At 44.4% G+C, this 16,958-nt stretch overlaps 1 protein-coding gene across 9 annotated transcripts in view; it reads left to right on the top strand.

Annotated features, from left to right (window-relative positions):
* Nucleotides 1-6,587: 6,587 nt before the first annotated feature.
* Nucleotides 6,588-16,958, top strand: part of PPP1R12B (protein phosphatase 1 regulatory subunit 12B) — a 192,951-nt gene continuing 182,580 nt past the window's right edge. For all 9 annotated transcript variants that reach the window (XM_082857390.1, XM_082857389.1, XM_082857388.1 and 6 more), the window contains exon 1: nucleotides 6,588-7,068. In XM_082857390.1, the coding sequence (XP_082713516.1) occupies nucleotides 6,778-7,068 (291 nt within the window). In that variant the 5' untranslated portion in view covers nucleotides 6,588-6,777. The remainder of the gene's footprint in view (nucleotides 7,069-16,958) is intronic.

Below are 16,958 nucleotides of genomic sequence, written 5' to 3'. Positions count from 1 at the left end.
GCTCATGCGCACCGCAACAAGAGAAGCCACTGCAATGAGAAGCCCACGCAAGGCAACAAAGAGTAGCCCCTGCTCTCCGCAACTAGAGAAAGCCCGTGCAGCAACAAAGACCCAGCACAGCCAAAAAAAGGAAGTGAGAAGACGATACACAGTAGGAGAGAAAACATTTACAAATCATACACTTGATAAGGAACTTATTTGTATCCAGAACATATAAATAACTCAATAATGAAAAGACAACCTGATTAAAAAATGGACAAAGGATCTGAATAGATATTTCTCCAAAGAAGATACACAAATAATTCAATAAGCACGTGAAAAGATGCCCAACATCATTAGTCACTAGGGAAATGCAAATCAAAACCACAACAAGCTGTAACTTCACAACCACTAAGATAACTATAACCAAAAAGACAGCATCTAAGTGTTGGTGAGGGATGTGGAGACACAAATCCTCATATGTTGCTGGTGGAAATGCAAAACGATGGAGCTGCTCTGGAAAACAGTCTGCCAATTCCTCAAAACAGTTAACAAGGAGTAACTTATAACCCTGTAATTCTACTCCTAGGTATATAATCAAGAGAACTGAAAACATATCTACTTAAAAATCTGTACATGAACGGTCACAGCAGCATTATTCATAATAGCCAAAAAATGGAAACAATCCAAACGTCTGTCAACTGAAGAATGGATAAACAAAACGGGGAATGTCCATACAACGGAATATCATTCTGCAATGAAAAGAAAGAAAGTGATTCACCAATTCCACCTCTGGGAATACATCCAAAGGAAACAACTCTAACTTGAAAAGATATCTGCATCCTCATGTTCTAAGTGTTATTAACAATAGCCAAGACTCAGAAACAACATCCATCAATGGATGAACAGCTAAAGTTGTGGTATGTATACACAATAGAATACTATTCAGTCATAAAAAAGAGGAAATCCTACCATTGGCAGCAAGATGAATGGACCTTGAAGGCATTATACTAAGTGAAATAAGTCAAAGACAAATACTGTATGACCTCACTCACTTATATGTGGAAAAGGTCACATTTCAGGATCTGGTTCTCAGTTTTGTAGTCTAAAACTTCAACTTGGCAGTAAACCTAGATTTGATAGGGCTTAGATGTACTAATTCATGCCAAGCTCACTCACAAAGACTTAAACATTAATTAAAAGGTCAATTTATTAATTTGTAAAACTACAGTAAAATTTTTAACTCCACTTATTCTCTCCCTAAGTTATTCCTACTTGGAAAACTAATTATAATCAGAAGATTACCTGGTGGTGGTCATAGATTGTAGTTAGGAGGACGACAGCAACTTATGATAATCATAAACTTAAACTGAGGCATCTATCTTAACCGTATGTTTAAAGGTGACTAAGTTTGTGTATTGGTTGGGTCAAGGTACTCTCCTGAACTGGGGTGCAAAGACAAAGCATCCTTTGGTTCTTCTTCTAATCTCCAGGGCTGTTGCTCCTCCACAATTGACACACTCAGAAATATTTAAACAGAATTAGTAATACTACAGGCAAATTAATATGTTAAATAGAATCAATTACACTACAACAGTCATTCATGTAAATTATTCTAAATTTCCTCAGCCACACCTTTAAGACCGTCCTCTCGGGAACCAGTTACTTTACTAGGTAATTAACCACTATTTTTATATACTGATCCTTACCACTTTGTCTCAGTGAGCAGACACTGGGATTCAATGACAATAAAACAAATATGCAAAAGTCACAGAGTGTCGGGGGGGGGCAGGGGTACGTCTGAGGGAGCAGGGAGGAGGCGGGGGTGGGGGGCCGGCAGGGAGAATGTCTACGGGAGAGGGAGGAGGGGGCGGGACGGCCGGGGGGAGGGGCATGCCTGGAAGGGATGGGGGAGGCCCGGGGGCTGGGAGGGGGCGGCCGCTGGGGCGTGGTGGTGGCGGCGAGATGGCTGGGGCGGCCGGCGGACAGGGTGACAGGCCGGCGGCGCGCGCCCTCCACGGCTGTCAAGACATCCAGAGCCTCCGTTCCACAGCCGATAGTCGGAGAAGAGGAAGGTCCCCCGACAGGCAGAAAGCCGCCCCCCCACCCCCACCCCGCAGACCCCCGCGGGCGGCCTCTCGGCAGAAGAGCCGGAGCACCCGCTCTCTCACCTGCGCTGACGCCCCTCGCAGTGCAGAGGCGCCGACCAGCCTGCACCACGCCTGCGCGAGCTCGACAGTTGCGTCGCCCCGCCTCCCGCCCGCGAGGGTGTGATTGGTCCGGAGCGCCCCCCGGGAGGAGCGCGGACCCCGATTGGCTAGGCTCCGAGCGGGCCACGCCCACGCGCTTTGAACAGGGGCGCGGCGCGCGGGAACTGGCTCGGGACTGGCTCCGTCTGTCCGAGCGATGGGCGTGGTAGGAGGAACCGGGAGAATCTGATCTGGAGGAGGGGCTGCGGTCAAGGTCTTTCACGCGGAGGGGCTGCCGCTCCAGGACAGTTTTACCCGCGGAGGGCGCTCCGGCAATTCAACGGAATCTGAGGGGCTGGGGATTCGAGCCGGGTTCCGACTTGGGGCGCGCGGCCCGGCGGCCCTGGCTTCCCGCGCGGGGAGCGTCCGTCGTGTTCGGACTGCACTGCCGGCCGGAGGCCGCAGCCACCCTCGCCTCCTGCTCCGGCCGCGGGAGGGGCGGCCGATCCTCCTAAACCTGCGGACCGGTACAGTCCGACCGCTGCGGGATTTGTGCGTTCAGCCCGGATCTGCTTTCGGTAGCTGTGGCTCCCGGTGACCGCTGCGTGGGGCGTCCTCTCTGCCCCGCAGACCCGCGCTCTCCAGGACGGTCCGCGGCGCTCCCGGGGCCTCACGTCGGCTGTGGGAGTGAGCCACGAGGGGAGCTGCGAACCAGAAAGGAATCCTGTTACTGTCCAGTTAGCTGTCGGGTTCGCACCTACTGTTAGCATTTACTCATTGTGGGGAAGTGTTTTCTGTCTTAATTCTGGAGTTGGCTGCTTATTTTAGTACTGATATTTTCTATTTTAATTTCTTCAATGTCTTCTCTTATTTTCCACCCCAACTGTAACTGTGTCCCAATTACAGTTCTGTCTTCGGAGCTGAAATTGATTACTTTCTCGGGTGGTTTTCTGAGAATCGAGTCTTAAAAATGTCTCTTAGAAAAACCAGGCACTATGTTGAGTCTGGTGGAAAGGAGAGATAGTATGATAAAACAAGCAAAGACCTGTAGTTTTGGAAGCCAAACCGAAAGAATTGGATAAAAGAAAAAAGAAAAACAGAAAGAACTCCATGGGCTAAATGTACAGTCTCTGTTTGTCCACCAGAGGGAGGTATGTTAACTGGTGGGAACAGAGGCCACGCTGAAAGGTTTTCATAAGCTGAACCGGTGTCATTGCTTTAAAGAATGGAGTATTCTAATTTGTAGTTCATGTTTTAAGTGTATGGGAAATTATTATTTAATAAAAGTTTCCTCACTTTATACAACAGAGTATGTGCATCATAGCTGGTGCACTTAGTACATTTAAAAGTTCAAAAATTGTGGTGATGGTTTTGTAATGTGTAAAAATACCGAATCACTATGTTGTGCACCAGGAACTGACATAGTTTATAGGTTAATTATACTTCAACAAACAAACAAATCTTATAGAAAAAGAGAACAGACTTGTGGTTTACCGCAGGCAGGGGAATTGGATGGAGGTGGTCAAAAGATACAAATTCCAGTTATAAGATAAATAAGTACTAGAGATATAATGTCCAATGGGATAAATATAATTAACACTGCCGTATGTTATATATGACAGTTAAGAGAGTAAATCCTAGGAGTTCACATCACGAAATATAGCTGTTTCTCTTTCTTTTATTTTGTTATCTATGTGAGATGATGGCTATTCACCAAGCTTACCGTGGTCATCATCTCATGATGTATGTAAGTCAGATCATCATGCCGCACACCTTAAACTTATACAGTGCTGTATGTCAATTATATCTCAGTAAAACTGGAAGAAAAAAGTATAAAAATTATGTTTTACTTATACACAGGATTATTTGTCAGGATTTATTCACTTGCATATAAAATATTTTTTTCTTTAGAATATTTAGGAAATCTAAACGCTCATGTTTGTTTAATGGCAGTAAACAATTGTATAAATTTATTGTTTAAGTGTACTCTCAGAGAGCCCTGCTTGGGGGAAGACGTTTCAGAAAAAAAACTTAGATGATTTTAATTTTGAAAAGCTTTTCATATCATCATACACAGATTGATTTGTTGTTTTATTTTTGGTGGCATAACTTTTCTTTGGCTGAGCTAGTTAAATTAATTAGATTATAATAATTATCACTGAATTCCGTAATCACATAGCTGGAAGATTCATCTCCTTTCAGGTAGGTTTGCACTTAAATTATGTAAGGAACTTAACTACTTATATTTTTCTTTAAAATCTCCAAAGAGGGTATCATTTTCTTACTACCTCAGGAAAAAAGCAAGTAAAATAGATACAGTAAGGAAGTACTACCTGGAACTTCCTAGTATTGAGACTGAATTCTTCCTATTGAGATTTAAGTTTATACCTCTTGGGAAAGTATGGATTTGACTTGGACTTGGCCAATTTTAGCTTATTTTTACAACTGGAACCAGATGTTTCTTCTTTCCTGATTCTGAATGCGAAAAGAATACAGCCAGAAGAAGTATAACATTATCGATCTATGAAAATTTTACCCTAGTTTAAAAATCCTTATTAGAAAACCGGTATGTAAAATATATGGTCCAATTATACATACTTTTTTTGAGCCGATATTGTGTACCAGGATCATAATGTTAAAATGGTGCACGTGGATTGCTGTCAGAGATCTGTTTCCTGAGATTTCAGCAATTTGCTGAAATTTGAAAACTTGCCCTTCTCTTACTTTCTTGTTTCCTTGCCAGACTAGCAGAGTTCAGCTAATAATAGTTTCCTGAAGAGGGTTAGGTTCCTAGCTAAGTATTATTTCCTATCTGGTTTAATATCAATATTTCTTTTATTCTATAGGGACAGTTCTATTTGAGAGCTTGTGAACAATTTTAATTATCAGCAAGAGGCTGAGTTGGAATACGAAGAGGTTCCATGCTGACAAGTTACAAAGTAAACCTCATACAGAATTTTTAATTCCAATAGATGATGAGGCATGAGAAGTTCTATGGTGACTCAATTAATGCAAGGAAAATATGGCTATATAAAGTATACAGTATTACATCTTTTTATGCACATTGTTCTTCACAGTTCTCAAAGATGTATGACTTAATTAGTATTTACAAAGAATTCAAGGATACCTAATTAAAGCATATATGGATAGACGTAGTATTATTAGACATAATAATTTACATTTATATGTCCCTTTTTCATTTGATTCTTGGCTTGTCTCAGGGGAAATTGAGGCACATGATAGAACATAGTAAAGTTTCCCTTTACAACGACCTAATCATTTTTGCAACATTATTTTAAATGAAAAACTTCAACCATACAGGAAAGTTCAAAGAACCTAATAATTGTATATGTTCTCTATCATAATGGAAAACAGTTATGTTTTGTTCAGGGCTAAAGCCCTGGGGACTTAAAGTTACTGAGTCAACCTGACAGGTTTTAATAACCAAGTTCACTGTGAATATGAAAATGGCCTGCGTGCTGCCTTCGGAATTTAGGACGTGCATGGTATTTTTTTTTTAAGTGAACTATAGTTGACTTCCAATATTGTGTTTGCACCATAGTATTTTTTTGTAGCTTTGGGAAAAAAATCATGGAAGACGGGATATATGTCCCACATATGCCTCCCAAGTAAACTTAAGATCCATGTAAAGGGTAGAAGAGGAGGAGAGAGACAGAAGGGAAATTAATATTTATTGTGAACTGGTATACGCACAGAGATAGTACTAGATATCCTTGCATGTATTATCTTATCCGCTCCACACGACCACCCTGTGAGTTTGTTTTTTTTTTAAATTTTTGGCCGCGCCGGGTCTTGTGGGATCTTAGTCCCCGAGCAGGGATTGAACCGGCGCACCCAGCCGTGAAAGCGCCGAGTCTTAACCTCTGGACCTCCAGGGAATTCCCTAAGGTATTATTATTCCCATCTTACAAATCAGGGTCGGAGAAGTCAAGTAACTTGTTGGGAGGAGAACTGAACTTGAATGCGCTTCCCACTATAGCTGCGAGCATCAATCCCAGGATCTCTTCAGGGCCACCTGTTAATGCGTTCTAAATTACAACGTTAATAAAGCTCTGCATTTACAACCAGGACACGGTTTTTAGAGTTTCGGGTACTTTCCGTCCAGTTTTCCCCAATAGAAAGTAGGGATAATTACCGACCCCTTTTCCACTTCAAAAGACTGACGTGATAGTTAGGGAGCCGAGATTAGCTGTAAGTCAGAACAAGAATAAACTACGACTCCCAACAAGCCCGCGGAGGTGCCTCGGGCGGGGGACCGCTCCCGCTTCGGGACAGAGGTGACCCCGCGCGTCCGCGGCCAAGCAGGGAGCTCCCCGCCCCGGGCCGCGCCTCTTTCCCGACGCATCCAGGGACTTGTAGTTCCCTTTGGGCGCGGGTGCGCCCGGGGGAAGGGGGGCGCGCGGATCTCCTACTACAAAGTCCCGTGATGCAACCGGGGCTTCGCCGCGCCTGCGTGCTGAGGCCGCGAGGGAGTGCGGGCGGCGCGGGCAGCGGAGCAGTAAAGATGGCCGCGCGCGGGTCTCCGCCCTCCGCTCCCGGCTGAGACGCTTGACGGCGGCTGCGGCGGCGGCCCGCAGCAGCGGCGGCGATGGCGGAGATGGAGCACCTGGGCGGGAAGCGGGCCGAGTCGGCGCGGGCACGGCGGGCCGAGCAGCTGCGGCGCTGGCGGGGCTCGCTGACGGAGCAGGAGCCCGCCGACCGGCCGGGCGCGGAGCTGCCGCCGCAGGCTCAGCGCGGGGGCCCGCGGGTCCGCTTCGAGGACGGCGCCGTGTTCCTGGCCGCCTGCTCTAGCGGGGACACCGACGAGGTGAGGCGGCTCCTGGCCCGGGGCGCCGACGTGGACACGGCCAACGTGGACGGCCTGACCGCCCTGCACCAGGTGAGCGCACGGGGCCGGTGGCCGAGCCGCCTTCCGCCCCCCCCGTGGCAGGGGTCCCCGCCGCCCCCAGTCGGCGCGGTGTCCCCCGGTGCGCGCCCGCGCCGCCTGCCCGGTTCCCTCTCGGAAGCCGGCTTTCCGTTCTCCCGGGAGCGAGTCCGGGGTCGGGCCGGGGCTGGCGGGTCTGGGTCCGCGCCGCGTCCTCTGGTTTGCGATGGTTCGAAGGCAGCTTCCGTGTCCCGTGGGCCCAACTCGCGAGCCCCCGACCTCACGCTCTCCCCGCCAGCGTTACCCGCGCCGGCGGAGAACCAACCTGCGGAATCACCTGGTTTGCTTGATGCTCGTGGAATAGTCTTTCTTTCTTTCTTTTCCCCTAAAGCCCCCTGTGGAAATGACACGCCCCGGATCGGGCTGTAATCTGTGGACTGTGGGTAACTTGACAGTTAGTTCTGTGCTTGGTACGAACACCTTCACTTTCCCCCTCTTATGCAACCATGTTCTGTGTGGCTGTCATGACTAACTCCACCCTCCCTCTCCACGTGGAACTCCATCAGTTATTTCGGTGAGCCGAGAGCTGGACACCCACTCTTAATCTCTTGTTTTCCTTCTGCTGTCTGTGCAAAGTGGATGTGTTGGCATGAGAATCCGCTTATAAATAATAAAGTTCGCGTCATACCACTTCCCTGAACATATTAGCCAGTACCTTAAAATTCGTCCTCACCATGTTTGCAGTCCTTTTTTTTTTTCAGGTAAAAGAACCTTCTTTTCACCCTGTTATATGCATTTCTTCATGCTCTTAACAGTGCCCCACCTAAGGTAGCAACCAACATTTGTGTAGTCCTTTGCTTTTAAAAAATTATTTTATATGTCTTACTGCATGTAATCTCAGCAGTGATCCTTTGAAGTAGGTGTGGCAGGTAGTGTTGTTATAATAACCGTTTTACAGTTGAGGAATCTGAAGCTTGGAAAATGGTTGCTTGTGCGAGATTACAGGGGCGAGAAGTTGCACTTAGGCATGGATTTTTCAGATTTAGGCTCCAGAGCTGTATATCTCACCTAATAAGGAGCTGAATATAAATAAGATGCACGCAAAAGAGTGTAACCGAAAGTGGGGTCCGGCTGCTCGCAAGCCAATAAAGAGGCAAGTTTGGTGGAAAGGAAAGTTTGCTTTACTTTGGATGCCAGCAAGTGGAGGGGGGTGGGGCAGAGGGTGGACGCCTGCCTAAAGGCCGACTCCCCCCACCGACAATCAGTGGGCAAGAGCTTTTACGGGGGAGTGTCAGGGATGTATAGGCAGAGGGAGGGGGCTACATGCAGAAACAGCACAGTCAGCTCTGATGGTCATCTTGAAATTGGTCATCGGTGGTCTGATCAGCGTCATCTTGATTGTTTTTAAGTACAGTTAGGCTTCAATTCCAGGGTTGGTTTGTTCCCATTTCTTGAGGCCGGTTCTCAGAATTGTGGCAGCTTAGGTCATGGCTACAGCCTGGTCATCATGTAGTTAACTTCTTCCAGCTGGCGGGGGTTTCAGTATCTACAAAGTAAACAGCTCACAGGATATGGCTCAGAATATTATCTGTAGCCCTTGAGGAGGGACTGAAGGTCCTTGACCATGCTTAAGGACTAAACTATTATTATTTGGTCTCCTTTGACTGTTTTCCTTTGTTTCTGCATTTTCTCACTTCTCTGATTAAACTTATTCTTTGACTAAAGTTATTCCACAGACAAAAGGCAGGCTGAGGACATGGGGGGCATAGACCATAGGGTCCTTCTCTGTTTCAAGAGAGCCACGTGCATTATTTTAAATTTCTGAGCCCTTTGAGAGGATGAATTTTTAGTTTTCAGATGTATTTGGGATGATAAGGAGATTGAGGTCTAGATTCTGAAAGAAAACACTTGAAAGGGGTCCTAGAGGCTAGAGGAGTAGAAACCTGTTTCTAGTCTCCACGTGTTCTTTATTGAAGCACAGTTTTCTGAGTATAACTCAGTAGCCCTGTTTCTTTTAAGGTGACTCTGCCAGCTGAGCCTGGCCCTTACCACACACATTTTAACAATGCTCTGAGAAAAGCACCTACTTTGAGGTTACTCCTGGTAGGTCTCCTTCCCACACCAGGAAAGCACTTTTCTGACCCCTTTTCCTGAGACTGGTCCCCTTAGTGTCTTTCTTTCTCTCTTAATTACCACCCCAGATTGTGAAGTGCAACTTCTCTCAGTTAATATTCTTTCACATTCCGCAATCTCCTGAAATAGGAGAGGAAGAGATGACAGCTGTGGAATTTTCTTTGAAACACCTGCCAGTGCACTATAGCATTCCTCCCTATTTACAGGGCTGGTGGTGAGTTGAGTTGACCAGGTATACTCAATACTAGGAAATTTAGCTAAAGATTAAGCTGCTTGAAGATGTGAGATCAAGCAAACCTTATGTTGAGAGACCGTCCCTTTGCTTGAATCAAGACAGGGGCTTATATTGGCTCAGGAATCCTTTTACAAGTCAGTTTCTGCAGAGTTACAGTATGTTTCCCCCATGTCTGAAGAACTCTGAAGATACATACAAGATTATTTTCAAAATGTGAGGCTGGAGCCGCCAGAGGCTGAACAGCCGTCGAGTGAATGACTGCTTGTCCCGTGAAGCGGAGAGTGGTACACTTCCACGAATTACTTAGTTAAAATACCCCCCTGCTGTACAAGTGTGATGTGAGCTCTCAGGATGACTGCTTCCAATCTCTCTCGTTTTGGCCGCAGCCTCCTGACCAGCTGTGGACTATTACCTGAGCACATTGGAAGAAACTCCCAGAAGATGTTGGGGGGATGAGTTTTCTTCGCCCACAAGGTTACAATAGATGTTTTGCACTTCAGGTTGTGGCGCCTTGATGCTACTTTTGACTTAGAGACCTTTCTTTCTTGGCAGCCTTTGCTTCTGCCACGAGGTGCTTGAGTCAAAGATAAGCTCCAGGGGGCCTATTAATAATGCTTGAAATAGACTGGGATAAGAAATGTCTCAAAGATTAGGCCTACTCTGATGAAAGCCTTGGAAACTGATGCAGTCTAACCAAACTTGGGCAAATAAATTAAGATTTGGTGTGTATGTAGAGCCGTCAATGAAAAGGGCGTTAATCTGATTATGTAACCCTTGGAAGCACATGTTTGCTCACAGAGGAATTCCCGTTTTATTTATGTGTATATATTACAGGGCATGAAATGTGGGCTGATAATTCTGTGTGGGCTGGTACTTTTAAAATTTTCCTTTTATTTGTTTATTTATTTTGTAAGGTCGATTATTAGCACCTATCTTGTATCCTTAGCATTATGATCTTGGGTACTGTAGGTCCAGGTACAGGCTCTTAGAACTGTATCTACCAAATTATCAGGGTACTGAGAGGCAAGTGCTTGCCTTTGGAAAGGAGGTTTTCTGGGACTTGTTAAAATGATGCCCGCTCTTCCTTCAGAGTGTATTATATTGGCACATATGTTTATGCGGGTGTGGGGAGGGCACCAATGTCAGTACACGTGTATCTTAACACTAGGTCAGGCTGATCAGTCTTCATTTGGAGGGATACCTAGGAGACTAGAATGATACTGTGCTTGACTCAGAATTCAGGTTGGTTTTGTAACAGTCTTAGAGTCAACGTTTGGACCCTTAGGGTCACCCCAGACTGGAATTCAACTCCTAGCAGCCTCTGTCATTCTAGAGCTGCCTCAACCTGACCCTGTATCCTCAGGGAAATGAAAATTATCTATTTCCCTGGAAGAGAGGTGGAGGTAGGGATAGATGAGGGAAGGAAGAAAGACAGAACAGTTTATATTCAGAGTGAGACAGAAGAACACTAAGATGATTACATGTTCAATTCAATTCCAGATAGTATGTATGTGTGCCGACTTATAAGATAAAACTTGTATGCTTTTTTTAATTGGGGTGTAATTGACATTTAACATTATATTAGTTTCAGGTGCACAGCATTTGCTTCAATATTTGTGTGCACTGTGGAATGATCACGGTAATAAATCTAGTCACCATGCAAAGTTAGTTTTTTTTCCCTTGTGATGAGAAATTTTAAGATACACTTTCTTGGCGACTTTCAAATATGCACTACAATGTTATTGAGTGTAATCACCTTGCTGTACATTACATCCCTGTGATTTATTGATTTATTTAACTTTTTGTTTTGGAGAATAGTTGATTAACAATGTTGTGATAGTTTCAGGTGTACAGCAGAGTGATTCAGTTATACGTATACATGTATCCACTCCTTTTTCAAATTCTTTTCCCATTTAACTTGTCACATAATATTGAGCAGAGTTCCCTGTGCTATTCAGTAAGTCCCTGTGGGTTATCCACTTTAAGTATAGCAGTGAGTACATGTCAGTCCCAAGCTCCCTAACTATCCCTTCCCCCACCCTTCCTCCCTGGTGACCATAAGTTCCTTCTCTAAGTCTGTGAGTCTGTTTCCGATGACTTGTTTATTTTATAACTAGAATAAAACTTGTATTCTTAATCTTTTCTCTTTTATTCCAAGTTCATTATTTACTTGTCTTATAGTTCCATGTGTGAAGGGACTTATCCTGTATATTGGTGAATTTTGCTTAGTGTTAGGGACACAAGGTAATCTGGGATTAAGAAAACCTGTTGGCGTCTTTCTTATTGTGGATCTAGAACAGTCATCCTGAGTCATTTTGGTAGTTTACCTCTTCACATTGGTTAATAGGAGGCCTTCAGAACATGTTGGCCACCTGGCCACTTGCCTTATGAGTATTTGTCTCAAGTTGCCGTGCCATAATGGAACTCAAAGCCAGATTTGGAAATTAGGTTTATTTTGATGGTGGTTTTTTTTGGGGGGGGGGGGTTGGGGGAGTACAGATGCAAGTGGCTTGTATTTGTTCCCTAGCCAAATTTTTGTTCCCCATTCTTAAAGTCCTGTAGAGTAGCTATATACTATCGTTTGGGCTTTGGAATCTTCTCAGTGAGTATTTTCCAATAGCCAAGCTGTAGTTTGTGTGTAGATGGCGCACAGTTCTGCTAAAGGTAGAGGGCTGGACAGGTCTTATTGGTAAATTAAAATTGAGTCCCTGCTTATTTTTATTTGTACATATTTTTAAATTAAAGTATACTTTATATACAGTAAAATTCACCTTTTACAAATGTAGAGTTCTGACAAGTGCACACAGCTGTGAACCCACCACAGTCATGATACGGAGCACGTTCGTTACGCCCAGGGTTGCTCTGTGCTCGCGGCCGGCTCCTCCTCCCGCCCCCAGCCCTTGGCAGCCCTTCCTCAGTTTCCTGTTCCTGTAGCCACGATGCCATGTAGACGGATCGTACAGTATGGAGCCTTTTGAATCTGGCTGCTCTCGTTTGCTGTCATGTGTTGAGGTTCATCCATGTTGTTGTGTGTGTCTGTAGCGCATTGGTCTTTATTGCCGAGAGATGTTCCAAAACGTATGGATGTACCACAGTTTGTTTATCCGCTCACCAGTTGAAGGACATTGAGGTTATTTACAGTTTCTGGTAATAATGAATAAAGCCACCATAAACATTTGCATACACATTTTTGTGTGAACATAATTTTTCATTTCTCTTGGTTATATTCCTAGGAGTGGGGCAACTGCATCACGTGGTAATGAATGTTTAACTTTAAAGGAAGCTGCCAAGCTGTTTCCCAAAGTGGCCCCACCATTTTGCTTCCAAACAGCAGTGTCTGAGTTCTGGTTGCTTCCCGTGCTTACCAGTACTTTGTGTTATTTTTTTTAAGCCATATTAATAGTCATGTAGTGGTGAGTCATTTCCAATGACAGTTACAATACTAGTAGTAGTCGTAGTGGCAGCAGCAGTAGGTGGTAGAAGTACTCATCATAGCTCCCACTATTTGTGAAGCTATTTACTCTGAGCCAGGGACTGTTCTGTGTTCTTCTGATATGTTAACTCGTGAGTAATACTCAGAAGAACTCACGAGATGTGTACTTTATCATTGTCTGGATTTTACAGAGATGGGGAAACTGAGACACTGTCCAGGGTCACACAGGTAATGAATTGCAGAGCTGGAATTTACTTAAGCTCAGATCCCCAGTGGACACCTGGAACCGCGTGCAGTGTGGAACCCTGTATGTACGTACCCCGGGTGGGTTGGAGTGCTGACCCTGCAAGAGAAAGCCTGTGTGTGTCTTTACAGCCGGTCCTGCATTGCCAGGGCTCCACATCTGTGGATCCAACCACCTGGGTATCGTCCAGTGCTGTAGTACATGTTTATTGAAAACATCTGCCTATAAGTGGACCTGCACAGTTCAAACCCCTGCTGTTCAAGGGTCCATGGTACTGTTATTTCCTTACTGACGGGTGGGCAGTGTATGCAGACTGGGTGTTCTGGACAGGGTGGGGCGGAGCGGGTGGACGGGAGAGTTCATCAGCTATTCTGAATGGCGGTCAATTTAAAACTTAGGGACTGCTTATTTCTGGAATTTTCCATTTGGTATTTTCTGACGACAGGTGACTGAGGAAAGTGAAACCAGGGCTAAGGGAGGGGAACTACTGTATATGTTTGCTGATAGGCACAGTTTTTGCCGTCAAGGAACTCAGTCTGGTTTGGAGAGAGATAAATAAAAAAACAATTCCTTTTAGAAGGGTACGTTCTATGATTCACTCCTAAGTGGAGGGACAGAGGAAGGCAGTTCAGGGTGAGAGGCAGGAATGGGTGTGGTGTGTAGGCAGAGGGCGCAGGGGAGTCCCGATGGACGTGTCGGGAGGGGTGGGGATGGGGGGGATGCAGTCCTTAGTAGAGAACGGTGGGTTTGAGCAGGAGAGGTAACCCAACCATAGCAGTGTTTTAGGAATAGGAAGCTGTAATTGGATTTCAGAATGGATGGAGGGACAGAGATGAAAGAACCAGCTGAGAGAATAGAGAAGAGAAGAGAAAAGTGTAATACAGTTCTAGCCTGAGTCTGAGAGACTTGTGTTATTCAGACAGGCATAGGATTCAGTCCAGCATTGGACTGAGCTGCTCTGAAGACATCCACATAGAAATATCCTGTCGACATCTGTGTGATTTAAGGCCCGTCATCACCTCCCATCTAGGCTCCGGTTCTCTCACATTTAAAATGAGAGACTTGGATATTAGCATAAAGGTGAGAGTTGAAGCGATGAGTGTGAAGAGGATGGGGTAAAAATATGAAAGAGGAGAGCAAAAAGCACAATTCGGTGGCAGCAGAGGAGGCAGAAGTTGCGGTTAGAGCTGTAGGGTAGGTGGTAGGTGGAGTGATGCCCCTGAGGACCTAATCCTCAGGACCTGTGGCTCTTACCTTACCTGGTAACAGGGCCTTTGCAAATGTGACTAAATTTAGGATCTCGCGCTGGGAAGATTTGCCTGGATTATCCAGATGAGCCCAATGTCATCTGAAGGGTCTTTGTGAAAGGAGGCAGAACGGTCAGTAGTAGGAGATGTGATGGCAGAAATGAGGCTGGAGCCGTTGAGGAAAGGGCCAAGAGACAAGGCGGGCGGGCAGCCTCGTGCAGCTGAAAAGGGCGCAGGGACAGAGTCCTCCCTCAGAGCCTCCAGAAGGAGCTGGCCCCGCCGGTGAGACTGACTTTAGACTTCTGACCTCCAGATCTGTGAGACGGTGAATACATGTACTTTTAAGGCACTGCGTTTATGATCATTTGTTGCAGCAGCAAGAGGAAACTAATGCAGAGGAGAACCGAGAAAGCACAGTGATACTGAGGAGTTTCAGGAATGAATGGTCAATAATGTAAAAGGAAATGGAGGAAGAGGCCTGAAAAAAACTTAGATTTGGTCATTTATAATTTTTGAAAGAGCAGTTTCAGTGGGAAGGTGTTTTGAGGACTATTCATGGAGATTATATGACATTTTTACTATTAGGGATAACTTGTTAGTCTTTCTGTTGACTTTTGGAAGGGGAAAAAAGAAAGATCTACCATCAGTGGGGTTACAACTGTAAATTAGGGCCCAAAATATATGAGAAGACTCCTAAAAGGCTGGTTTCCGGTTAGTTCAAGAGGTTTCATAATTTATGAGTTACGAATATTTTAGGATATTAAACCTGGCACTAGAGGCAGGAAGGTTGCATTCCTGTTACTGAAGGGCTGACTAGCTAGTTTAGGTTATTTTATTTCCCAGTTCTGCTTTGGCCCATTTCCCACTCATTAGCACTGTCACTGGAAGGCAGCCTTAGTGGAGCCGTGACAGAGAGGTTAGTGCCAGCAAACTGTTTCACCTGCTGTTTATTCTTTCACGTTCATTTACTGAATGAATAGATGTGCCGGACTCTGTGCTTCTTGTTACATAGCAATTGATACATCTTAGAATCTAAATAGAATTTGGGGAATGCTCTCCAGAATACCTGGTTACTGTTATCATTTATAATAGGAAATTGGCAATGTAGTGATTTCCTTTCTTCCTTCCTTTCTCTTTCTTTCTTTCTTTCTCTCTCTTTCTTTCTTTCATTTTTGGCTGCATTGGGTCTTCGTTGCTGCACACGGGCTTTCTCTAGTTGGGGTGAGCGAGGGGTACTCTTCCTTGCGGTGTGCGGGCTTCTCATTGCCATGGCTTCTCTTGTTGCAGAGCATGGGCTCTAGGCGCGGGCTTCAGTAGTTGTGGCACATGGGCTCAGTAGTTGTGGCACACGGGGCTTAGTTGCTCGGCTGCATGTGGGATCTTCCTGGACCAGGGCTCGAACCTTGTGTCCCCTGCATTGGCAGGTGGATTCCCAACCACTGCACCACCAGGGAAGTCCCATGTAGTGATTTTCTATTTTAGCATTCTGGCTTTTGGAGGTTGGAGGGGAGTATTACATTCATCAGCATTTGCAACTGTTTTCATCTATACTTGAGGATGAAAATGATCCTGTTTTCCTAAAGATGGTGGAAGAGGGAAGTTTGAGATCTTTAATTAATCTTTAGTGGTTCAATAAATCCAGATAAACGATCTTGACCCAGAGTTTTATATAAGGCAAAGAATTGAAAACACAATTGGGTTACTAAACAAAGCTCGCTCAAATTGTTGACTCTTTTTGGCTTTGAATTTATTTCTTTTTCTGCTTTTGAAGTATAATTTAAAAATGTTTCTTAGATTTTAGATTGTAACCAGTTTGAGTAAATTTGGGGGGCTTGAAGTTTTATCAGGCACGCAGAGTGTGTATTTGTTTCGTAAGTCAAGTTAATTGGAAAACTGAAGCCTTAGTTTTTTCAATATTGAAAATGGATCTGTATGTAGTTTCTGATGCAATGTTGTACTACATTGTACTTATGGAATGGGTTTATGTAAGAATTTAGAAAAGATTTTGTTCTTAGTATACTTAAACATCATAATACTGTGGCAATCTGTTGGAATCATGTTCTAATGCAATTTTCGGAAAATATTTTACAGTGCCGCGCTCTGAATATCCATGATATATCTGGAAAAACCTGGCTTTTACATATGAATTTTTGGTCTAGTGACCTACTTTCTTTTCATTTTTAAACTTTTAAATTATGGAATATTTCAAAATACAAAAATAGAATAGTATAATGAATTCTCAAAAGTTGTCAACTCATTCCCAGTCTTGTTTCATTTTTAGATCCTTCGCTCCCCATCCCCAATATACTGGATTATTTTACAGCCAATCCTAATTATCACATAATTTTATTTGTAAGTATGTATTTGTAAGAGATAGGAATTTAAATAAAAACAATTACAATTTCATTAACACACCTGAAAATTGAACACTCATTCACTAAAATCATAAGGTATTCAGTAGTGTTTAAATTTCCCTGGTGGTTCATGAATTTTTTTTTTTTTTTTTTTTTTTTTTTTACTGTTGGTTTATTCAGATAAGGTCTGCATTGGTTCATAGGTACCTTAAGACTCTCTTAATCTATAGTTTCCTCCTCGTTTTTTTTCCTCTGCATT

The sequence above is a fragment of the Leucopleurus acutus genome (genome assembly GCF_964270905.1).
Source record: "Leucopleurus acutus genome assembly, chromosome: 2".
Lineage (NCBI taxonomy): Eukaryota > Metazoa > Chordata > Mammalia > Artiodactyla > Delphinidae > Leucopleurus > Leucopleurus acutus.
The sequence above is the reverse complement of the archived record's forward strand: the minus strand, read 5'-3'. Positions and strand labels throughout refer to the sequence as shown.